This window comes from Anabrus simplex, chromosome 2 (genome assembly GCF_040414725.1).
Source record: "Anabrus simplex isolate iqAnaSimp1 chromosome 2, ASM4041472v1, whole genome shotgun sequence".
In the NCBI taxonomy this organism is placed as follows: Eukaryota; Metazoa; Arthropoda; class Insecta; order Orthoptera; family Tettigoniidae; genus Anabrus; species Anabrus simplex.
Window position 1 is genome coordinate 136,562,459 of NC_090266.1, and position 26,317 is coordinate 136,588,775.

General features: G+C 39.8%; 1 protein-coding gene across 1 annotated transcript in view; it reads left to right on the forward strand.

The window, feature by feature from the left end:
• The window catches only part of LOC136863939 (F-actin-capping protein subunit alpha), a 206,342-nt gene that overhangs the window by 58,198 nt on the left and 121,827 nt on the right, over positions 1 to 26,317 (forward strand). Inside the window, exon 3 of the mRNA XM_067140387.2 lies at positions 19,603 to 19,654. Coding sequence (XP_066996488.2) covers positions 19,603 to 19,654 — 52 coding nt within the window. The remainder of the gene's footprint in view (positions 1 to 19,602; positions 19,655 to 26,317) is intronic.

Consider the following 26,317-nt stretch of genomic DNA (forward strand, 5'->3'; position numbering starts at 1 on the left):
GGGCCTACTTGTGCTAGACAGTTATCGCGAGCATGTTACAGACACTAAAGGAATTGATAAGTAAAGGAAAAACTGATCTGGCAATAATTCCAGGAGGGCTGACCTCTATGCTACAGCCATTGGATGTTTGTGTGAACCAGCCTTTCAGAGCTGCAGTGAAACAGCTCTTCACCGATTGGATGACGTCTGCCAGCGATAATGCACTAACGCCAACTGGACGAGTGAAATTACCCGAAGTGGAACTTCTATGCAAATGGGTAAAGACTGCATGGGATTGAGTCTCCAATGACTTTGTGAGGAAAAGTTTCAAGAAATGTGGAATTTCAAATTCTATGGATGGTAGTCGAGGTCAACTATGTATGAGAGGGTGACAGTGATAAAGTTCCGATGGTGGTATTGCTTACGATGTTGAATGGTGACTGATTTTTACACTAAACTAGTTTTATTTCTCATTGTAGTGTTTTTAGTGTTTTCACTACTTTTAAATTATTTTAAATTAACAATTTTTTGGCACATTTACAGATATTAAAAAATTGAAAAGTAAACGTGATTTTTTTCTTTCCCTAATTGTGTCGTTCGAAATTCAGGTGCACAGGTCTTATTCGGTGGCAGGTGGTATTCGGGATTATTTGGCGTTTCATATCAACGTGCAAATGTTGCCTTGTGTTGTTTCTTCATCCTCGTGAAGATCTTTGGTCCTGGTAGCCTGTTCCTTCCACAAGCCATGTATATGAACCCACTTGGCTATGTAAGGGCGAAGAACACACACTAGTTTATGTACTTGTAGTTTAGACATGTCTGTCACTAGTGTATTTCAGTGCTGTGAAAATATGGTACAGTCTCAGAGACAGTATTTGAGGGGGTTTGAAGATGGTTGAATCATTAGTAAATTAGAAGAATGGCATACCTTTGCCATTGTTGCAAGTGAATTTAGAATCGTGCACAGCATTGTATCTAGGCTTTGGTTAAGTTTAAAACAACTGGAAAGTTCTCTAGACGTGTTGGGATGGTTTCTTCTAATACACATCAGCAGCAGAGAACTAATACTTTGTGTTGCTAGACCTGACTGTACAAGTCATGTTAGCGCACCAAATAATCAACTGTTCTTTGCTTCTAGAATACATTATTGGCACAATGGTCTGTGCTAAGAAGATTAAAGAAAGCAGGAATCTGTGCACACCAACATTCTAAATGTGTAATTCTGGAAATACTTTTATACTGGATGCCTGTACAATGTATCTGGCATGTAGAAGTGTTTTTTCTTTTTCCTAATAAATTCCATTTTCGTATATTTCTGGTGCAGCACTGCTGATGCGATGTTAAGCTTGTGCGATGGCTTCCTTCATCTGCTGACATGTCGCATGCAACATTGGAGACATTCACATAGTGTTGTCATGTTGTAGTGAGTGTTTAAGAAGTTCAAGACAAATAGATCAACCTGCCAAATGTGAGATACGTTCTTGAATGCACAAAACATTAATCCAGCTGACGTGTCGCCAAGTGTGCACAGTGTGTGGTGAGGAAATGTTTGCATAGTCAACGAAGTTCGTCAACATGTGCATGATAGATAGTTTGGGGCATTGAAACGCTGTAGGTCTTAAGTCATAAGCCATGGAATCTACAATCTTACATGGAATGCAGTTTATTCTACAGGGTGTCACGTGAATAGTTGACACATTTAATCTTTTCATAAAGCCGGGTTGAGTGGCTTGGATGGTTGAGGTGCTGGCCTTCTGACGCCAACTTGGCAGGTTTGATCCCGGCTCAGTCCGGTGGTATTTGAAGGTGCTAAAATACGTCAGCATCGTGTCGGTAGATTTACTGGCACATAAAAGAACACGTGCCATACTATATTCCGGCACCTCGGCGTTTCCATCTCTGTAAAACATAGTTAGTTGGACATAAAAACCAATAACATTTTTATTATTATTTTCATAACATCATATCATTTTATAAAATAATGTATTGGTACTTCTCCCACAGGCACAGTGGTGCTTGGGAATACACACTTCGCTATATCACATGTTCCCGTGGTGAAGGGGTAGCGTGCCTGCCTCTTACCCGGGGGCCCCGGGTTCGATTCCCGGCCAGGTGAGGGATTTTTACCTGGACTTGAGGGCTGGTTCGAGGTCCACTCAGCCTACGTGATTAGAATTGAGGAGCTATCTGATGGTGAGATGGCGGTCCCGGTCTCGAAAGCCAAGAATAATGGCCGAGAGGTTTCGTCGTGCTGACCACATGACACCTCATAATCTGCAGGCCTTCGGGCTGAGCTGCGGTCGCTTGGTAAGCCAAGGCCCTTGAAGGGCTGTAGTGCCATGGGGTTTGTTTTTTGTTTTTTTTATATCGCATGTTCAGTATGGCCTCAACTGCACCGCCCAACCTCTTTTAAGACGAGTGAATATATTCCAGGCAATTTTCCAGCACTGGTCTTTATTAATCTCTCCATACACCTGCACAATTTGGGCACACATTTCCATAACTGTTTGGGGCAATGAGGTGAAGAGATTTTCTTTCAAACAGTCCTGCAGAAAGGTATCATGAGGATTTAATTCTAGGCTTAAGGGAGATGAAATAATCAGTATGATGGCACTGTGTTGGGTAACGGCGAGACATGTTCACAAAACAACTGAATATTCTCCTTGAAAAATCCAGTACAGAGAATATTTAACCTTTGTCTCAAACTGTTATGCAAGAATGTGTTGTTATATTATTGGATTAATGAAGATCTGTGCCGGAAAGTCGTCAGGAATACGTCCACTTGCCTTAAAGAGCTTGAATGCTGCAATTCAGGCCATATTCAACGTGTGATGTGAACTATATTTCCAAGGACCAGTGAACCAGCAAGTGAAGTATGAATGCTTTATTTTATATAATAAGGTTTTAACGGCAAGATTAAACGCAGCAGCTATTCATGTGTCATTCAGTGCAATGCCATTAAAAGTGTGATAAGTGTTACAATTTTAATTTGATCATATGTGAGAATAGGTAGGTAGATAGATAAATCCAGTAGAAGTCCGTTATAGCGAGAATTTGTAACGGCGAAAAATGTACTCGCTATAACGGATCGTCGTTACATCTGATTTTTTTGTTACAGTCAGAAAAAAACGCCATGCACATTAAAATCAGTATGAAACGGCAATCAGTTTTTTCACAACTTGTATTTTTGTGGATTATATCCGCACTACAGCTTGCTCGTTTGTCATTTTTAGAAATCTGATATTATGTGAAAGTGTGTGTTTAATTTCACTCTGAAAAAATTATAGTATCACTCCAGAGGCCTCTGTTGCAAATGTTCCAATTTTCTTCGTCAAACATCGTCACCTAATCTGACCGTATATGTATCATATAAAACGTATATCAAGCACACGAAGAGAAATGATTAACCTCCTCGCTAAAAATTTTTGATGGGAACAGCCTTTCCGAAATTGAACTAGATTCGAGAAAATATAAACTATCCTCTGAATCAGTGATGTAGCCTACTCTGCCATATCTTGAGGTATATCCCATTCTTACGTAATTTCAGTGTATAGCATTAAAAATTACGTGATCATTTACTTCAGCCTTTATTTGTGATGAGTTAACAACTGCTATCGGCCACGTTATTTATGCATTTATTACTAATACATGTTATCTTTGATTTTGAATTTTCTCTTAGACAACAGGAGTTGACGGGCATTCCTAATAGACTAAGACTTCGCCTTCAAATGTCGAGGAGAGAACTCGCAAATGTACATAGCGAGAAAACGATACCGTACCAAAGATAACCAGTCGCATTTTGTGGCAAATGTTTGCTTTCTTGTTCAGTCACCTAACCTAACTTAACCGCATATGTAGGCCTACCATGAACATTTGTATCGAGCTCCAGTAGAGAAATGATAACCTTCTCGCTATAAATGCGCATGGGAATAGCCTCTCTAAAATTTAACCAGATGCGAGAAAATATAAACTAACCTCTGAAATCAGTGGTGCACCCTGCCATATCTGGAGGTGTATCGCATTCTTACTTAATTTCAGTGTAGAGTATTAAAATTAAGCGATCGTTTACTTAGCCTTTATTTCTAACGAGTTAACAATGGCTATCGATCATGTTATTTACGTATTTGTTACGAAAACATGTTCTCTTCTTTAATTTCTACTTTTCTTTATGGAACAGCAGTTGACGGGTATTGCTAATCGACTCCGACATTGCCTTCGAATGTCAACGAGAGATCTCTCTAATGGACATATCGAGGAAACGATACCGAAGATGATCGATCGCATGCAATATAATTGCTGGGTGCATAAATGTCGGTAACGGAAAAAATCGTGCATGCTTAATTCTTCGTAATAATGGATTCGTCAGTGATAGGGCTCTTGCTGTAAGCGATGGATAAGACACAGTTTAATATAGGAATTTCGAAGGGACAGACAAAAAGTGTCGTCATAACAGGATTCTCGTTATATACCGTACTCATTATATCGTACTTCTGCTGTATCTTTTTGGCATAATTAAGGCCATTAGGCTTTTCTCACACACTAAACCAAAAGAATAAAAATGACATGTCTTGTTTTTCACATAACTTATATTAATTTGAAAGCTTATTTGATAACTGTACTTTCTAGTGCATCACTTGAACAAAGTTACGAAGGCAATTAATTGTAGGATGCTAAAGGGTTTATTGTGTCACCTGTTCAATACATTATAAATTTTTAAACACTTAGGAATTTTTTTTTTTCCTATTGAGACATGTTTCACCCTTCATTGAGGGCATCATCAATCATAGTACCTCCTCAAGGCATAAATCAGGTACCTGATTGGTAATTAAATTGTAAACACTAAGATACAAGCTTAACATGCAATGGGAAAGTCAAGAAAAAAGAAAAATACGTTCAGTGATGAAACGTTAAACAATATATGTTTATAGACACAGTACCAATATAACGGACCATTATATTGGTATTATAAATTTACTCATTCAGGACAAATATTTTAGGTTCCCTATGGGAATCAGCATCTGCATCATATAGACACAGTAGTCGGCACCAATGCGTAAAATCACAGGGTATTTAGCAGAGTCCAGCAGTGGTGGTCGGAAGAATAATTGACGCTATTCATTAGAAAACTATAGGAAATTATAAAGTTTATACATATATTTACATGGAAACAGATAGGGGAGAAAGGTATAAACTGTCTGGCGTCAATGTTCATACACTAATTACTGCTGTTGGTTGAACAATTACAAGTTGACAGGGTAACTGTACAGTAATTTTACAATATCCACCGAGCTCGATAGCTGCAGTCGCTTAAGTGCGGCCAGTATCCAGTATTCGGGAGATAGTAGGTTCGAACCCCACTGTCGGCAGCCCTGAAAACGGTTTTCCGTGGTTTCCCATTTTCACACCAGGCAAATGCTGGGGCTGTACCTTAAGGCCACGGTCGCTTCCTTCCCACTCCTAGCCCTTCCCTGTCCCATTGGATGGATAATAAAACATACAAGTGTTATTTAATGCAAATACTTTCAATACGGACCCAAAAATGAATTTTATCACATGTAATTGTCAGTGTAGTGCGAGTAGAAAAACAGAGAAATAAAGAGATCTTGAATTGACCAAATATTTGTAGAACGTTATTGGATATCCCAGCAAAACTGCTTGGGATTTCCACTTTTCCTAATTAGGTGGTCTGAGTGCAAAATCACGAAGCATTAAGCTGTCGCAGGATAAATCATTTGATGCACTGTACAAGTTATCGTAAAAAGTGCTAATAATGAAATATAGTTATATTTATAAGGCAATCAAATGACATTTCTGGGTTTAAATGAGTCGCTCACCACTATCTTGTCCATCTCTGTAGTGTGATGGTTAGCACAGTTAGCCTGGGTTCAATTCCAAGTATTGCAAAAAAATTAAGAATGGCAGAAGGGCTGGTATGTGGTTAAAATGGTTCATGCAGCTCACCTCCATTGGGGGTGTTCCTAAAAAGAACTGCTCTACTTCGAGACAAGGACACAAGTTTACTTTGTAAGCAATTGAACAACCTATTTCAGCTTCTATATTTAAGATCTTGGACTGTGAGTATATTCTAATCACTCTGATTCACAATCACTAATTGAAGATTCCTCACTAAATAAGATATCTCTATCACTAATTTCTAACATTTCATGGATAGCATCACTAGGTGGATCTGTGTACCTGCCATATTTACACAAAACACTTGGAAGATAATATACATGCTAGAGAATATTTGAACAGTCTAAACAATATCACAGCTATAAAAGAACAACGTTGCGCTCATGAAAGCTATCGTAATCAGCCTGCTGTGGCCACCTTGGTAACCTTTCAAAATCTCCTCGCTAAGGCGAGAGTTCTTATTCAACAGAGTAAGAAAGTTTCATAGGAAAGATGTGCGTCGTCGATGTCGCATACACCATCACCTCAAGTGTGGACTAAACTTTGACACATTTCGGAAGTTCAAGGGCCATCATTAGTACTCGGAATTTCCATTGCAGGAAATATAGTTACTGATCCACTCTCGGTTGCTAATCATCTTGCAAGTAATTTTGCAAATGTCTGGTTCTGGGAATTACTATTGTGATTTCGAGGCTCTGAAGCGGGAGACAGAAGTCATCTGAGTTTTCCCATTCAAGCTTTAGAGGATTATAACGTGCCCTTTACGGAGTTAGAACTCTGCTGTGCCTTGGCACTTTGCAAGGACACGGCTCCCAGACCAGGTAATGTATATAACCAGATGTTGAAACACCTCGGTGAGGAGAGCCTCTTATATGTTCTTGGGATATTCAACTGAATCTTGTTTGAGGGAGAGTTTCTGTCACAGTGGCGAGAGGGAATAGTAATTCTGCTCCTTAAGCCTGACAAAGATCCCAAGGATGCAGGAAGTTACAGGTCAGTTTGTCTCGCTAATTGCCTGTGTAAACTATATGAGAGGATGGTGAATCGCCGGTGTCGACTTGTGTGGTCTTTGGAGAAAAGAGGACTTTGATCAGAGTGCCAGTGTGGTTTTTGAGTTGCCCGCTCCGCCACTGACCACTTGGTATGCCTCCAGGTCCTCTCCAGGATGCATTTCTCTGAAAACAGCATTTAGTGACTTTCTTTGATTTAGAGGTCTATGACACCACATGGCGATATGACATCCTTTCAGCCCTGCATCATTAGAATTTCCAAGGTAACTTGCCAGTCTTTATTGCAAATTTTTTGTCGCTCCATCTGTTCCATGTCCGAGTAGGGATTGGTTCTCAGTGTTACTGTTTCTTGATTGTCATCAACAGTATTGTCACTGCTGCTGGTTCAGCAGTAATACCGTTGCTTTATGTAGACTATTTTGTTCTGCATGAAAACTCAAAAAGTATGGCAGTCACAGAGCAACAATTACAGCAAGCTATTAGGGGGAGTGGAACAGTGGACCTCAGAATATGTCTCTTGGTTGTCAACTGCAAAGATTTCTGTTGTTAACTTCTGCCAGAAGCACATTCCCTCCCCCTGGGTTGTCACTCTTTCTGTAGTTGACACCAACTTTCCAATTACTTGGGCTCCTTTTCGATAGTAAATTATCATGGGAGCCATGTGTGTGTCAGTTAAAATACGAATGTGGAAAGAAACTGAATATTTTGAAGTTTCTTAGCAGCACTACTTGGGGGGCAGATCGCATGGTGCTCCTTTGAACTTATAGGGCACATATTTTATCTAGGTTAGACTGCGGCAGTGCAGCATGTGGGTCAGCAAGGCAAAGCGTCCTTGCAAAATTGAATAGAATTCACCACAGCAGAGTTTGGCACCAGAAGCATTCCATACAAGCCTTTGCACCTGAGTACACCTCAGGTGCCAACAAATATTATTGACCTATGCTGCAAATTTGCTACAGATACCACTTCACCCGAGCTATCCCTGCATATTCCACAATGAAATCCATCAGCTGTATGCTGCTTATCCATGAGCAGTGTAGCCAGTTGGTATATGCTTGGGTAGCAATCGCAGATTGGATGTACTTTCAGTTCCTTGTCTTGTCAAATGACCTAGTAAGGTATCTCCATGGTTATTACGACGACCTGAAATAATCCTTAATCTGCGTACTGGCCCAAAAGAGAACATGGACTCCTCCGTATATCGGAGGCTTTTCTTGTCTGGTGTTGGCCGTTATCCAGATTGAGTAATTGTTTACATGGAGGGTTCAGGGGCAGAAGCAAAAGTAGGCTGTCCATTTGTTGTCGATAATAACAGATTTATCTTTCCTCTACTAGAAACCTGTAGCGTGTATACAGCAGAGCTCTATGCTATGCTGGAAGTTCCGCGGTACGTGCTGTCCAATGAACTCTGGCACTTTCTGCTGTGTACAGACTCCTTGAGCTCGCTACAATCTATTGATGTATATTTCCCTTGGCACACTCTCGTGCATCAGATCCAGGACCTGCTGGCCGGGTATTGGGGTGCTAGCACCAGAATGACGCTCTTGTGGTTCCCAAGCCACATGGGTGTAGTGGGAAACGAGTTATCTGGTAGGGCTGCCAAGGAAGCAGTCACATTGCCTCCATTGCCTTACAAGGTTCCAGCCAGTGATATTTGTTCTCAGTTGAGAGATTTGGTTACGTCCCATTGGGAGATGAAGTGACAGGCCACCCCTCTTCCAAATAAGCTGAGAACAATAAAAGGAACTATGAAGATATAGAAGACCTCACTTCAGGTTTTTTGGAGAGAAGCAGTGATATTATGTTTTCTTTGCATCGGCACTTTCTGCTGTGTACAGACTCCTTGAGCTCGCTCCAATTTATTGATGTATATTTCCCATGGCACCCTCTCATGCATCATATCCAGGACCTACTATTGATATATATTTCCTTTGTCACCCTCTCATGCATCAGATCCAGGACCTGCTAGCTGGGTATTGGGGTGCTAGCACCAGAATCACGATTTTTTTGGCTCCCAAGCCATATGTGTGTAGCAGGAAATGAATTAGCTGATGGGCTGCCAAGGAAGCTGTCACATTGCCTCCACACTCCTCACTAAATAAGTCCATGGCAACCTGTGCATAGGACAGTGTATACATGGCACACATCCTTACAAAGTGCGTGGACCAGCCCCATCTGCGCCGGAGTCTAAAACTTCCAAATACCATCTCTCTCATCCTACGAGGTGACAAGCAATTGGCAGACCTCGTCATCCATTTGATAAGAGATAGTGGCCTGTTTTAACATGTATAAAAGTTTGTTTTTTGTTTTTGTTTTTAATTTTAAATTTATTAATAACTACATTTTATTATACTGGCTCTTTTTAGTTAGTCTTTGTGTATTTTATTACATTAAATTTTAACTTTTAATTTGAGTATGATACTGCTTCGAAGGCAGTGCCTTATGCTATTTCAACCCTATTTTTATATCATTTTGTAAGGAAATAAGGCATTGAAAATTAGATCCACTGATAATTTTAAATTCATATTCATTCTTCATTTTTTTTTTTAAATCTAGTCAATAGAAAAATTTTAAAGTTTTAATTATCATTACATTTTGTTTCATGTTGTACCATTAGGGGCCAATGACCTGGATGATAGGTCCCTTTTAAACAACAAGCTTCATCTCGAGCTTCAGTCTTCTTCTTGACCTACCTGTCCTGCGAGACGTTCTAGTAGGTTGGTCACCGGTCGTTGATGTTGGTGTATTACCTGTCCTGCCGAACGGTCCTGTAGGGAGTTAAATAGTATGTGCGAACATGGTCCCGGAACTCCCGAAATGGTAGATGAAGTAAAGCAACTGTCCTTTATTACTCAGGATGACCATACAACCATTTACATGATATATTTACAAGTGCAGACAAGCCCCTGGAAGTAGTGGAAACGTTTAAATACCTGGGGAGTGAATTAATGGAGAATGCTCGACTGGATGCTGAGATTAGTAAAAGGATTCAAGCTGGAAGTTGTTTCTATCATAGTGTAAGAAACATGTTATGGGACAAAGATGTGCCAACGGAAGCAAAGGATACTATGTACAAGATGTATTACATACCCATAACAACTTACGGAGCAGAAACTTGGACGATAACAAAGAAGGATGGGAGTTGAATACAGGCAGCCAAAATGAAGTTCTTGAGGAGTATGATACAGAAGAGTAGAAGAGACAAAATAAGGAATGAGAAAATCCGGGAAGAAATTGGAGTGGAAAAAATGAATGATAGAATAGAGAAGAGCCGACTAAGATGGTTTGGGCACATAAAGCGAATGAGCGACGAAAGAATGCCAAAAAAGGTGATGGAAATGCAAATCCAAGGAAGGAGAGGCCATGGACGACCACGATTGAGATGGAAGGATACCATCCAACGCAGCATTATACAAAGAAACCTGGACTGGGACACAGTGTTGGAGGAGGAGTGGTGGAAAGACCGAAGAAAGTGGAGAGGAACCATATTTGCCCCTACCCGGCTACAGCTGGATAAAGGGAAATGATGATGATTTACAAGTTCAGACTATGTCGGTCTGACAGGAGTTTGCTTCACAAGCCTACTGCTATAACGCTAAGTCCGAATTCTGCTTTGCGGCACTTACGTACAACTTCACTGTCAAGTGAATACGAATGACTGATCAAGAGAGAGAACCCTTCGCCATCTTGGTTTTGGGTTTATATCTGCTCTCACTCAAGCAAAGGTCAGTCCCTTCCTACTACCATAGGGGTTGGACCATGGACGTTACCTAGCTATTCGCCATGCTAGGTGGCGCCCTCTAGTTGTTGTTATGAGCTATCTGTCCCAGTAAGTGCTGCTTTCTGGATACTAGTATCTCTATCCTTTACCTTGCACTTTTGTTTCTCTGTCTATGCTATAGGACAACTGCACAGGCTTTGATCTCTCTGTCGGCGAAGACGAGTGCTTCTGTACTGACTATTAGACACTGGTTTGTCAATAACAAACATCCTCTTTTGTAAACGGGCTATTGCAGGCCCGTGTCGCAAGCTCTCTGCCTGACTAAGATTCTCCACCAATTCTAACTTACTGAAATGTTTCTTCTTCATTCCAGTTATTAAAATATTAATATGATTAATATACACATACACTGGCATTACAAGATGTCCCGTATTACTAGTTAATATTCTTACACTAGCTTATTTCCCTTGATACCCTGAGATCGAATCCCGGCTGCCGTTTATCTGACAGTCCGCCTGTTTGAGTCTTGGGGAGGTCGGTACACGACAAATATCAAAATATAACTCGTGCTTTACGAGACAAACATGGACATAGATTCTTCTTGCATGCTGCAGATACAGCCTTGACTACGGAGTCGAAGTCCTAATATACCGTAACGTGGGGTAATTCCGATATAATGGGGCATTATCGATCATTCGGTCTTCCTTCTGAAAACTGAGCCTTCCCGCGAAACCACGACGACAATGGATCCAATACGCGGCGTATAAACAAAGGGAACATTATTGGCTATCTGATTGCGCACTAAGAATATGTGCATTCTTGTCTACAATTCACCGGGAGAGGTTGTTAAGAAGTGAGAAATTTATTAAATTATCGCTGTCATTGGAAACTTCTGTTTCAGAAGGTCACATACCATACACTGGCGGTAAGTTAATACTGCAATCCTATCTTCTGTTATTTGGTATCATATAAAGCTTTTGCGCGAGTTTCTACATTACACTGTTTTAAAGTTACGGCTTTTTATATACGAAGTTGTCTTGTTATAGGGTAATACCGATCATGGTGAGGACATATGTGAAGAAACTGGGACCTGTCGGAAGGTGTAGATATAACCCTATCCACTTAGAGAATGCAGTAAAAGCTGTCCGTCAAGGGAAAATGAGTATCCGGAGAGCATCTGAACAGTTTGCTGTGCCATATACCACACTAAACGACAAATTGAAGAACAGATATTCACACAAGGTGGGTGCACCGACAGCCTTAACGAGGGAGGAGGAAAAAACTCTCGTCGAAGGGCTGCTGTTATGTGCCAGGTGGGGTTTCCCGCTCAGAAATACTGATATACGTAACATCGTCCAGGGTTACTTGAACCACGCTGGGAAGGTCGAGAAAAGGTTCGCAGATAACCGTCCCGGGTTAGAATGGATTCGAGGTTTTCTCAGGAGGAATCAGGAACTCACAGTGAGGATTGGGGAGAACACCAAACGATCCAGGGCAGCAGTTACGAGAGATATTATCATGGACTATTTCCATAACCTGCAAAACACACTAGAGGGAGTCCCTATGTCAAATATTATAAATTATGATGAGACAAATTTCTGTGATGATCCGGGAAATGTGAAGGTTGTTGTGAAACGTGGGGTCAAACATCCTGAGAGAATTTTAGACTCGTCGAAAACGAGTATCAGTGTTATGGTGACTGCGGCTGCAGACGGTACAGTGTTACCACCATTCACCGTCTACAAAAGTAAGCATCTGTATGACACGTGGACAGAAGGAGGGATCAGCGGTGCTGGTTATAGCCGAAATATGAGTGGCTGGTTTGATCTTACGATGTTCGAGGCATGGTTTAAGAAAATTATGTTGCCTTATATAAAGACATTACAGGGGCCCAAAGTCATGATAGGCGATAACTTGTCGAGCCATCTCTCAATTAACGTAATCAAGCTATGTGAAAAGCATGACGTCAAATTTGTTCTATTGCCTCCGAATGCTACCCACCTTTGCCAGCCTCTCGATGTTGCCTTCTTTCGTCCCCTAAAGATGGCTTGGCGAAGTGTGCTGGATGAATGGAAGAAAACGAATAGGGGAGTGGTGCACAAATCAGAGTTCCCTAAACTTCTAAAAGAGACATTTAATAAGATAGGTGTAAATTGTGCAACGAATATTATTTCTGGGTTCAGAAAAACGGGTATTGTTCCTTTCTGTCCAGAAAACGTGCTACGCCAGATTCCACATGATGACAGTGCTGATGACATCAGTCGAGAACGATCGTGGACTGCATCGTTCGTTCAACATCTCGAGCGAGCCCGGGTTGGAGAGGCAAGTACAAATGCACCGGTTCGCCGTGCGAAGCGCTTGACTGTTCCTCCCGGCAAAGGGATCGTGGTGAGAGATTTGGCCACCAATGCAGCTGTCAAGGATAATGATGATGATGATCAAAGTATAGAGACTGAAGTAACTTCAGAAGAAGAATCAACATCAGAAGAAGACAATTCAAGTTTTGAGGCGAGGGAAACCTGTCACGCCATCTCCACCGCAGAAACTCTATCTTCTCATGAAAGTGGTGGGGAAGATGGGTTGTCTATAAATGACTTTGTTCTCGTTGCATTTCCGATGAAGAAGAGAATTCGGCATTTCATTGGTCAGCTGGTGAGAGTTAGTCCGGGCACACTCGAAGCAAATTTTCTGAGGAAGAGGATCCTGGCTGGCACAACATATTTTGTATTTCCAGACATTTCCGATGTAATGGAAATCGAAAAGGAACAAATTGAGAGGAAACTTATACCAGCGTACTGCAAACGAGGAAAGTTCGTTTTCCTTGATATAGAACATGTTGATGTGGAGTAGAAGGCGACTATGTCCTTGTGTAAAAAATTGTGATTAGTGCCTCTTAAATGTAACATTTTTATCTGTATAAACTGTTTAATATGTCTTACCTATTTTATTATGTTTTACTTTACTATTAGTAAAATATCCCGTATCTTCTTTACTATTGGTTCGAATAGTTTTACTAAATAGCTTGAAAATAGAATGTGTTTAGAGACTTCAATTTTCTTATTTCTAGTGATTTAATGATTGTTTATTTGCTTTGTTTTAGGTTTATATGTTAAGAAATATTTAAAAAAAGTAAAAATGTGATCGGTATTACCCATAAGACGGTCAAATACCGATAATCAAGAAAAATAAATGACTGATCGGAATTACCCCACTCCATGGGGTAACACCGATCACCGATTTTTATTAATTTTTTTCAATATTATCAACTACTTACGATTCTTTGTTACGTCAAATAAAAGCTAATGAATCATTAATCTTATATATTTAATTTGGTAAGTACTACGTAAATAACGCGGAACGTATCCGAAAAAACCTTAAAAATGATCGGAATTACCCCATTTGACGGTACAGTAGTATAAGACAGTCGACTATAAAATTTCAACTTGTTGCTGCAGATATTAACTGAAGGGTAAAAAACAAACATTGTGCAGTGTGTGTTGCCTCGTCCACCAGGGAAGAGACAGTATTGTGCGGCATTATGCCACACTTCCCACTAACTAGGTTCACGGCAGTCTGTGCATAGGACAATGAACTAATAATCCGGGTGAAGACAGTCTTTGAGATATATGGACGGGCTTTTGTAGAGTCCAATAACTTTAATTGGATAGCAGTCGCAGATGTTACGGATTGCATATTGCTTGGCACACAGTACAGTGATCCTTCCTTGGTTAGATTTGTCTTGGTCGTGTGGAAACTTCATGACATGCAAGAGCCGCAGAGTATCCCTTAATTCCTGCATTGAGCCACTGTGAGGTCTGAATGTCCCATGTGTCTAGCAGTTACACTGTATGTGACTTGGCCTCATGGAGACACAATGTGGCCGCTGCTTATCTCCAAGTGCTCGTAGTGTTGCCTAATGCATCTACAGTGTAAGTCATACTCTGTATTTGGTGACTTACCGTCACTGCGAAATAATACAAATATTGATTTGCTTTCCACCTATTCAGTACAATAAAAGGTTTTTATTGTCAACTGACACACTTCACACCTACCGATAACTGTATTACTATTATTTGTGTGGCACCAATGATGCATTATGGTGGTCATTCTGGATGTTGCAGATAATCTTATAATTTGCACATCCATTGATGGTACTCTTGTATATATACCGAGCTCGATAGTTGCAGTCGCTTAAGTGCGGCCAGTATCCAGTATTACAAGTGACTATTCTCATTTTGGTTCCGTATTGAAGTTGACGTATGTCTCAAGTATTATTACAATATTATAAGTCCACCTGTTCAATACAATACAATATGATCCACTATTTCATATGGTCAAATGTTTTTTATACATAATACATAAAAGTCCAAGGTACATGTTTCACCCTCCTTAGGGGCATCATCAGCCTATATCAATCTTAAAAAATAATAATAATACATATACTTATAAATTATAGGTTAAAATGTTGAAAAATGGTTTCGTAAAACATTATACAATACGGTAACATCTAAAACAACGATAATGCACCAAAGTATGTTAAAAGAGAGTGAAATTAACAGTTTGAAGATTAAAACGTGATTAAACATGAGATTTTGAAAGTCTAAAACTAAAATGGATCCATATTTTTATAATATCATTAAGACTGTGAAAGCCTTGAGTATAAAAACAATCATCAAAGGGGGATGTTTCTTCAATTCCCAAGTTGAATCCAAGGTGGTAAAATCACATTCAGTTATTTAAAACGGAAGTGTGAATGTAATAAACAAGTTTAAAATGTAATGATTGGGATATCTGAAAGTCAAGAAGAAAATGGAACTTCTGTAGAGGCGATGCTTGTGATAAAACGTATGTCAAAGCTAGCGGAGTTCGGAAATATGGTAGTCGAATGGATCTAAAAGATAGTCAAGTTGATATATAATTCCGTTGAAACATGTGTTGGAAGAAAAGTTCAGGATTTTCTGAAACAAAATGTAGAAGAAAGTATGTTAATAATACCGTACTGTACAAGGGACTTCCCGTACGTCAAAGATGGCTAATGCGGTACTTACTCGTACGGAGCGTATTAAGTACGTCAGGTTGTTGCAGCAACGCTAGCTTGACTGGGTTTTCGACTTCTAGTATTATAACGGTGTGGCTGAGGCAGTGAAGGGCATGGAGGGGGGGTACTGGTGGGTGGATCCTTGCGCGCATGTGTTGTTATTGGCGGGCTGTTAGGAGCAAGATGGGCGGGCCTATCATTTGACGAGGTGGTGGAAGCTTTAGAACAAGAAGTTCTAAAAGTTGGCGGGATTGTATTATGTTTTGAATTCACCATGCCTAATAACTTTGGAGTTAGCTCATATAAAGGATTTTTTGTTTCCGTGATGTCGTTAAGATTATGGTCTTTGTTATAGGCTTGGTCTAAAAAGATGTAAAGATTTTCTAATTCATTCATAAGTTTTCCTTTGCCTATGCATTTTAAAATAGTGAGATCTTTATCAATTGATGTGAACTGATGTCCTGTTTCACTCATGTGTGAGCTCATCGCTGAATATTTGTTGTGCTTTAAGGCATTATAATGCTCCATATATCTCGTATGAAAGCTGCGCCCAGTCTGTCCAACATAACTAAATCCACACTGAGCACAAGTGAGTCTGTAAATACCAGATCTCGAAAAACGGCTGTTTTTATAATTGACTTTATTATGATTGAAAAATATACTTTGATTTGTATTGACTGTTCTGAAAGCAATATTAGTGTCGTATTTCTTCAGTGTGTTGGCGATCTGGTGGATGGCTGGGTTATTGTATGTAAACGTAGCGAAACTAGTTTTTTTAGGTTTATCCGGAATGAGATTCGTGGATAGTTTGTATTTAACTTTACTGATTAACTGGTTAATCATTTCAACCTTGAACCCATTAAGCTTGGCCAAGTTCCTTATGTAGTTTAATTCTATTTTTAAGTTGTTAGGGGATAGTGGGATTTTTAAGGCTCTGTGTATTAAATTATAGAATGACGCTTGTTTTTGAGATTTAGGATGTAAAGAGGAATTATTTATGGTTATAGGAGACTGTGTGGGTTTTCTGTAGATTTGAAAGTCGAAAGTATTATTGGCGCGCGTGATCGTTATATCTAAAAAATTTAAGGACTGTTTAACTTCGTCTTCTTTAGTGAATTTTACATTAGGATCAATTTTGTTTAAAATCTCTAAAACTTCGTCGCTGTTAGTAACATTTTTGTCAATAACTACAAAAGTGTCGTCAACAAATCTCAGCCATAAACATATACCTTTTATATGTTCTTTAATTTTCGTGTATTCTATTGAGTCCATGTAAATATCGGCCAAGATGCCGGACAAAGGGTCACCCATGGCTAAGCCAGTCTGTTGATAAATCTTGCCATTAAAGGAAAAAAAGTTGTTATTCAAAACAAAATTCAGGATCTTCATAAATTCATCAATTTCCAGCTTACTCAGGCTGCTATGTTTTGAAATATTGTCATAGATAATTTTGACTGTTTCTTTAGTAGGTATATTTGGGTACATGTTTATGACATCATAGGAACACATTATATGGTTAGGTTGTAAGTCAAATTTACTTAAAATATCGCAAAATTTGACTGAATTCTTTAAAGGAAGTTTATTATTAAACTTGTAATGTTGTTTGAGAAAACCGTGGATATATTTGGAAACTTTATAGGTAGGGCTATTACGGCAGTTAATAATCGGACGTACGGGAATGTTGTTTTTATCTCCAAGTGCTCCAAGTGTGTTCCTATGATGTCATAAACATGTACCCAAATATACCTACTAAAGAAACAGTCAAAATTATCTATGACAATATTTCAAAACATAGCAGCCTGAGTAAGCTGGAAATTGATGAATTTATGAAGATCCTGAATTTTGTTTTGAATAACAACTTTTTTTCCTTTAATGGCAAGATTTATCAACAGACTGCTTTCAGAACAGTCAATACAAATCAAAGTATATTTTTCAATCATAATAAAGTCAATTATAAAAACAGCCGTTTTTCGAGATCTGGTATTTACAGACTCACTTGTGCTCAGTGTGGATTTAGTTATGTTGGACAGACTGGGCGCAGCTTTCATACGAGATATATGGAGCATTATAATGCCTTAAAGCACAACAAATATTCAGCGATGAGCTCACACATGAGTGAAACAGGACATCAGTTCACATCAATTGATAAAGATCTCACTATTTTAAAATGCATAGGCAAAGGAAAACTTATGAATGAATTAGAAAATCTTTACATCTTTTTAGACCAAGCCTATAACAAAGACCATAATCTTAACGACATCACGGAAACAAAAAATCCTTTATATGAGCTAACTCCAAAGTTATTAGGCATGGTGAATTCAAAACATAATACAATCCCGCCAACTTTTAGAACTTCTTGTTCTAAAGCTTCCACCACCTCGTCAAATGATAGGCCCGCCCATCTTGCTCCTAACAGCCCGCCAATAACAACACATGCGCGCAAGGATCCACCCACCAGTACCCCCCCTCCATGCCCTTCACTGCCTCAGCCACACCGTTATAATACTAGAAGTCGAAAACCCAGTCAAGCTAGCGTTGCTGCAACAACCTGACGTACTTAATACGCTCCGTACGAGTAAGTACCGCATTAGCCATCTTTGACGTACGGGAAGTCCCTTGTACAGTACGGTATTATTAACATACTTTCTTCTACATTTTGTTTCAGAAAATCCTGAACTTTTCTTCCAACACATGTTTCAACGGAATTATATATCAACTCGACTATCTTTTAGATCCATTCGACTACCATATTTCCGAACTCCGCTAGCTTTGACATACGTTTTATCACAAGCATCGCCTCTACAGAAGTTCCATTTTCTTCTTGACTTTCAGATATCCCAATCATTACATTTTAAACTTGTTTATTACATTCACACTTCCGTTTTAAATAACTGAATGTGATTTTACCACCTTGGATTCAACTTGGGAATTGAAGAAACATCCCCCTTTGATGATTGTTTTTATACTCAAGGCTTTCACAGTCTTAATGATATTATAAAAATATGGATCCATTTTAGTTTTAGACTTTCAAAATCTCATGTTTAATCACGTTTTAATCTTCAAACTGTTAATTTCACTCTCTTTTAACATACTTTGGTGCATTATCGTTGTTTTAGATGTTACCGTATTGTATAATGTTTTACGAAACCATTTTTCAACATTTTAACCTATAATTTATAAGTATATGTATTATTATTATTTTTTAAGATTGATATAGGCTGATGATGCCCCTAAGGAGGGTGAAACATGTACCTTGGACTTTTATGTATTATGTATAAAAAACATTTGACCATATGAAATAGTGGATCATATTGTATTGTATTGAACAGGTGGACTTATAATATTGTAATAATACTTGAGACATACAGTATCCAGTATTCGGGAGATAGTGGGTTCGAACTCCACTGTCGGCAGCCCTGAAGGTGGTTTCCCGTGGTTTCCCATTTTCACACCAGGCGAATGCTGAGGCTGTCATTGCCATAAGACCTACCTGTGTTGGGGTGACGTAAAGCAACTTGAAAAAAATACTCTTGTATATCAAATAAACAGTACCTTCTGGGTGCTTTAAATTATTTTGTTGGTGAGTGTATGACCTTAATCAGTTAAGGTTTCAGATTTGATTTGAATGTTGTATTGAAAATAGTTGACCTGGGTCATTCTCTCTCTCTGTGAAAAAAATTATATGTTGGTAATATATTGCACTTCACAAAATTATGCCTTTTCATTTGAAATTTAAGAAATGTTATGAAGGCTGTTTGAGCAAATTTGAGTGCATTGCAAAAAATAAACAAATAAATAAATAAATAAATAAATAAATAAAAAGAATTTAAAGCAGCATGGTGATTAAAGATTAAATATTCTCTTTTAGCATTTTAATAGTTTCTAGGTTGAATTAAAACTATTTTGTTACCTTATTTAGACTATTGTTTTCATAATTTCAGATGTGAGAATTCTCCTGAACAATGATAGTTTATTAAAGGAAGGTGCATCTGGGTAAGTGTACATTTCTGTATTGTATCCTGTAGTGTAAGGAGTTTCTTTATATGAACGAGCCCATATTGCTAAAAGCTGCATATTTCCGATGGTCAGGAGCATCAGCTGGGGAGCTGTATTAGTTTCTTGGTTATAAAGGCAGCCATCTTGAGTGTATTTATTCTCCCACTTTTCTAATTTTCAAGTTTTGGTAATTATCTGTGTCGGTGCGACGTAAAGCCCCTAGCAAAAAAAAAAAAGTTTTGGTAATTGGCATCCATTTATCTTCTCCACCTCACACAGGGTTGGGAATTTTATTGTACCTTTCCATCTTCCTCCATCTAACCCCATCGTTCCTCCTTAACTGTGTTCCAATCAAAGTTTCTTCTAATTATACTAGTCTTGATCGTTTTCAGCCACCTTAGTCTGGGCCCCCTCTTGCCATCCCTCCTATCTGGGTCTCAATCTTCCGCTTTGGCACCCTTTTAACATATCCATCCTCTTAACATATCCAAACCATTTAAGTTTTTCTGTCTCCATTTCATTATGCGTGAATGTTTCATTTTCCTATAAGAATTGGACAGTTCCAAGAAAAATACTGAGTTGTATCCTTTATTTATTTTTAGATGAAGCAATTTCAAACATGACAGCTCTTCAGATAGTGTAGGAAATGATCCATCAGTTCCACTTAAAGGAGAGCCAAGAAAAGGTTTAGCAGACTTAAATAGCTCAAGTTCTGTTTTGGACTGCAGCAAAGCATTTCTGACTGACAATGACATAAAGGGCATAAAAACTCAAATGGTTCTGTATGCTTCACAATTATTTGGAAGAAAGGCAGAAAGAATGAGCTAGAACTACATTCTATTCAGTCTTCATGCTAGAAATTAGGTGTTTCTCGAGTATTTCTTGTCACCTGTGCATATCACCGTAGCTGATAATAGCTGTTCATTGGAGTAAAAATCCTGTGCAGAGCTATAACTTTTTTGTTAACACATTCAGTACCTGCTTCTCAGCGGGACACTTGAATGCCTGGACCGGCCATTTTTATGCCCGACCCTCTTAACATGCAACACTTAATACAATTTACCATTACTCCTGAACTATAAATGTTAGAAACATGATACATTGTGCTTACCTCTAGTAGTAATTGAGGGTTTAATATCTGGTGTCGCAGGTTCCTGAGTGGAGAGGAACACCACACTTATTGCAGTAACATATTGTTTCACTTCTAACTTTGATTTTGATGATACGACCACTAATAACTTAAATATTTCAGAATTACATTTTAGGCCTTCCCCTAAAGTACCATTTTTCTGAGCGTCAATACAATTATTTATATCCTGTATTGCATCACCTTACTTCCCGACTTTGCGTAATGATTTTCATTAAAATACGACCACTAATAACATAAATATTTGAGAATTAAATTTAGGCCTTCCCCTATACTACCATTTGACTAAGGCTGAATACAATTATTTATGGCCTAGATTGTAGCGGCTTATTCCCCGACTTTGCATACCGCTTTTCATTCAATTCTCTTCAGCCATTCTCTCGTAATGCGTGTGCATACATATACAGAGACAGTTAGACAGACAGAAATTACGGAAATTTAAAAAGTGCTTACTATGGACATGACTGATACATGAATGCCATCTTTTTAAAATTCTGAGCAATTCAGAGACAAAACTCTCATTTTATATATATATATATATATATGTGTGTGTGGGTAGATTATTCTACACTCGGTAAGAACGGCACGCACTGCACGGGAATCTCAATTACCGACTTTACGCGCGAGGAAGTGCTGAGAAATTCCCGCTAAAACAGCTGAGATAAACATGAGCCTACTCAAAGTAAGGGTTATCTCAACAAGGTCAACTAACTTCCTGTTAAAACCAGAACGCTGACTAAGGTGTAAGAATGCATAATGACGAATATAAACAGCATTGCTTTGCGTCGAACATTAAACGTCTTACGCCGTCCACGGCCCGCAATGAGTTAACACATAATGAGTTGCTGTAGTTTTTCTCATATGTTGTCCTGCTCTCATCTGATTAACAATTCAAACGAGAAACAGCTGAGGGAAGATGGATTTCATCCTTTGTTTGGGATAATGCCATACAACAATAGTCTCAGTGGAAGCTGTGTCCAGGCTTACCATGTATCAGAAAAGGTCATTACAGACGACTGAATCTGTCCATTTCATGTCCATTAGAGTTTTAGAGTGTACGTTCTATATTAAGACGGTGGCAGGTCGGCATGTAGTGTTCCAAGTGCTCTGCATTTTCTTGTTGTTTATAGTGGTTAAATGCGTTATGTGTGGAAGTAACAAAGTGCTCTTTAATGGTGGGGTGTTCAGTGAGTGTCCTAGCGGTTCAATCCTCCATGAGAACTTGGTAATTGTGAAAAATTGTAAAATATCGTTCTTAACATGGTGCGCCATTGAAAATATGTACGTGACCACTGGTACTGGCAGTGCGCTTCAAGCAAGGCGCAGGGTTGCCAGACCACCCTCATCAACATTTCACCTCATTCTCCTGACCATAGCTGCGTGTGGAGATATAGAAACAAATCCAGGACCTCCAAACAGAAATGTGAGTAACATAGAACGTCATATTTGCTGTTCTAAGGGCCGCATCAATCAGCTGTACATGAAGTGTGTGTCGTGTGAAATGTCCACGCATAAGACCTGCGCCAAAATCTCTCCATCTGATTACCATAAAATTAAACGTGGCTTGTCTTGGCAGTGCTGGAAGTGGTCTCCCGGTACCATCGGACTCGTTCTTCGAAGTGCCAGACAAAGTAAATTATGTAAATAACTCTGTAAATGATAATGACTCGGTGACCAGTGTACAGGGCTCCCGGAACATCACCATTCTCTCATTTAATGCCCATAGTATAATGGGTTATAGGAGACGGCAAGAGGTAAGAGCATCGCTGGCAAGTATCGAACCATCAATCGTAAGTGTCTGTGAAACGTGGTTGAGCAATGCTACTTATGATGAAGTATTTCCGCAATCATACTTGGTCTTCAGGAAGGATAGAACCTGGACGTCTGGAGGGGGTGTTCTCCTGGCTATACGACCGGAACTGCAACCAATCTGACTAGGATACTTGGAGACTGACAGTGAAGCTCTGTGGGTGGAGGTGACATGTAGGGGCAACAAATTCTTGATGTCTGTGTGTGTCTGTTAGGTCATCAGCCCAGAGGCTGGTTGGATCCTCAAATAGCACGACCAAAGGCTATGCAGTTATAGGGAAACTGCAAAAACCAATGTCAGAGCCAAATGAGGCATACTAGGCAAGATGAGGAGTGAGGTAGTTTGCCATTGCTTTCCTCACTGGACCAGAAGGTGCCACTGCAGCATGACTGATCCTATGAGCAACACCTTTCATAACACTCAGACCTCAGTTGTGCTCAAAATGTCATTATTCAGCACCACCCATACCCCAGCAGCTTCCATATTGTCACAGCCATGGATGAGACTGGGACTTTGGTGGAAGCTACACTTTGCTCTGGCCTGTGCCAAGAGATGGATACAAAAATACTGTATCCATCAAGAAATGGCAACAGGTAGCATATATCGGGCTCCGAAGTCTAAGCCCTGTATAAATGAAGGATTACTGGAATCTCTTAAGACGAATGCAACTTATTCAGCACAAGTACAGTGCCGTCTACCTCACAGGCGACTTTAATCTGGACATAATATGGACCCATGATTCTGCTCCCATCCCTGGAAATCCATTGGCAGACACATTCCTAAGAGCGTTCTACGATCTCTTTTTAGAACAGCTTGTTTTAGAAGCAACACATATCACCAAAACATCCCGTTCTATATTAGATCTATTTCTCACCAATCATCCCTCCTCAGTATCTAGAGTTGAAGTCATACCCGGCTTCAGTGATCCCCACGCCATTCAAGCGACTCTAGCTACTCTAGATTGCAGAAAACCTGTCAAACACAAATCCAGGCCTCAATATAACTTCAGGAAAGCTGACTGGAAATTCCTCTCCACCTTACTACTGAATCACCTAACCACTCCAAACCTCCTTATCAACTTGTGACTTACTCTTTGTGGCTCGCCTAGAAAAATACATTTTTCTGGTGCGTTGACCAAACTGTACCGAAATGCACTTTAAAGAGAGAGAAGAAAGCTCTGTGGATTAAGACAGAACTTTTGAAGTTAAAGGAAACAGAACAATCTGTACAAAAAGTGGAAACAGTGCCAAATGGAACAAGCATGGGAAAAGTACAAACCCGCACGAAAGACACTAAGAATAGGATCAAGGAGGCTTACGATCAGTATATTCACAAAGCTTGCTCAGATACCATAGAGCTGTGGAAGCTACTAAAAAGGAACTGTGGCAGCGCTGCACCAAGCTCCTTTCAAGCTAACGGGAAATCCATCTCCACGCGCGCAGACATTGCCTCAGCCTTCAGTGAAAAATTTAAAGAGAATTTCTCCCAGGCACAATCAGCTGGGGACATGTATATAACCAACACACCCGTACCACCCCTCCCTCTCACCAGCCTCTACTTCTCGGAACTTGAGGTACTAGCAAGTTTGAAGAGGATTCAACCCCATGCGGCGAGCGGCCCTGATGAAATACCCAGCCGTATACTCCGTGAATGTGCTGAGTCACTGGCATGATCTCTCTGCGAACTATTCAACCTGTCGCTTCACTGTGGATCACTGCCTCAAGATTGGAAGTGTGCTGATGTAGTTCTGATTTTCATGAAAGGGGACAAAGCACTCATTGACAACTATCGGTCAATGTCTCTTACATCCCACGTATGTAAATGTATGGAACGACTGGTAGCCTCTAATATACGGGAATACTTCCGGGAAGGTAATCTGCTAAGTGAAAGCCAGCATGGTTTTGTTCCAGGAAGATCCTGTAATACTTTATTAACAAAGGTTATTGATGAGTGGCAGGTCTCCCTGGAGAAATCTAAAATTGTTCAGGTAGACTGTGTGGCTTTGGACTGGGCTAAAGCTCTTGACCAAATCCCTCATGAATGACTTTTGTTAAAATCAAGACAGATGAATGTTAGGGGAAGTGTACTGGCATGGTTGCGGTCATTTCTCGAGGGTCGAACTCAACGTGTTGTGTTTGATGGAGTTCGATCATCGACCGTTAAAGTAACATCTGGAGTATGTCAAGGCACCGTCCTGGGACCTTTATTATTTGATGCATTTGTCTCAATCAGCTGTACATGAAGTGTGTGTCGTGTGAAATGTCCACGCATAAGACCTGCGCCAAAATCTCTCTATCTGATTACCATAAAATTAAACGTGGCTTGTCGTCTTGGCAGTGCTGGAAGTGGTCTCCCGGTACCATCGGACTCGTTCTTCGAAGTGCCAGACAAGTGACCTCAACCATAGCCCAGTATGCTGATGACACTGTAATGTACAGGGATGTACAATGTGCAGATGATTGTCTGAAGTTACAGTCGGACTTGCACACTATAGCGGTGTGGTGTTACATCAACTGTCTCAACATTAATGCTGGCAAATATACATACATTAGGTAAAGTAGGTCTCGACACCCAGTAGAATGTATATTTAACATTAATAATGCACATATTGAGCGAGTTTAAACCATGCATTTGTTAGGAATAACCATTTCCGGACAACTAAAATGGAAAACACAAACAGAGGAAGTGAGATGCAAAGCTGCCAGGGTGCTTGGTTTTATGCACAGAAGCCGCCGTGGGTGCAAGTCGAATGCTATAAGGACGGCTTACCTGACACTAGTGAGACCTATAATAACGTATGGTCTACCTGCCTAGCACCCTACCACTGCAGCTAACGTTCACAAACTAGAAGGAATCCAACGTCGTGCTGATCGACTAATTAACAAGATCAGCTGCCTGTCTTCCCTCCCGTCGATCGCCTCCTTGTGTAAACAAAGCGACATCACCTTCTTACACAAGTCCCTCACAGGGGCCATTCACCTTTCACCATTCCCTCGACTCTCCTTATCCTACAGCTCCGTCCGTAGAGGCAGAGGGGTGTGTCTTATACCCCCCCCTTTGCGCAAACTGAGTCCTACAAACTAGGTTTCTTTGCTCGTTCAGCGCGGCTTTGGAACGATTTACCCGCCAACATTAAATGTAGAAATGTAAATATAGTTAAATGTTATGTTAGGAAGCACATACAGTGAGAAAATGCAAGTGAATATGTGGAAGAATGAACGAGGGAGTGAAAGGTTGTATAAATGAAAAATATGTATATATTAGGCTATACTTTGTTACTTTACCTGTAAATAGTGTATATGACTTTTAGTTTAGGATTTAGGTAATTATTTCAAAGGTCAGGGGGCACTACGTGTAGGGGGGCTTGTCCTTTTCCCCTGGCCTTCCATAGATACTGTGAAGGTTTATGGTAAATAAATTATGAATGAATGAATCCACAAGAAGCCCCAGAAGTATGGCTTGAAGGTATACATTGCTGCTGAAGCAGCCAGTGGTTATGTTCTGGATTATGAAGTTTACGCTGGCAAACATGCGACTGAAAGCTTATCATCTGCAGTTGTTCTGAGGTGGTTGGAAGAAACTATATTGCTAAACAAAGGACTTACTCAGTCTGGTGAAACTAATTTTGAGTAATAAATTTATAAACTACATGCAAAAGAAAACATATGGTAACAGTATTTTACCTGAAAAACAAACAACTCAG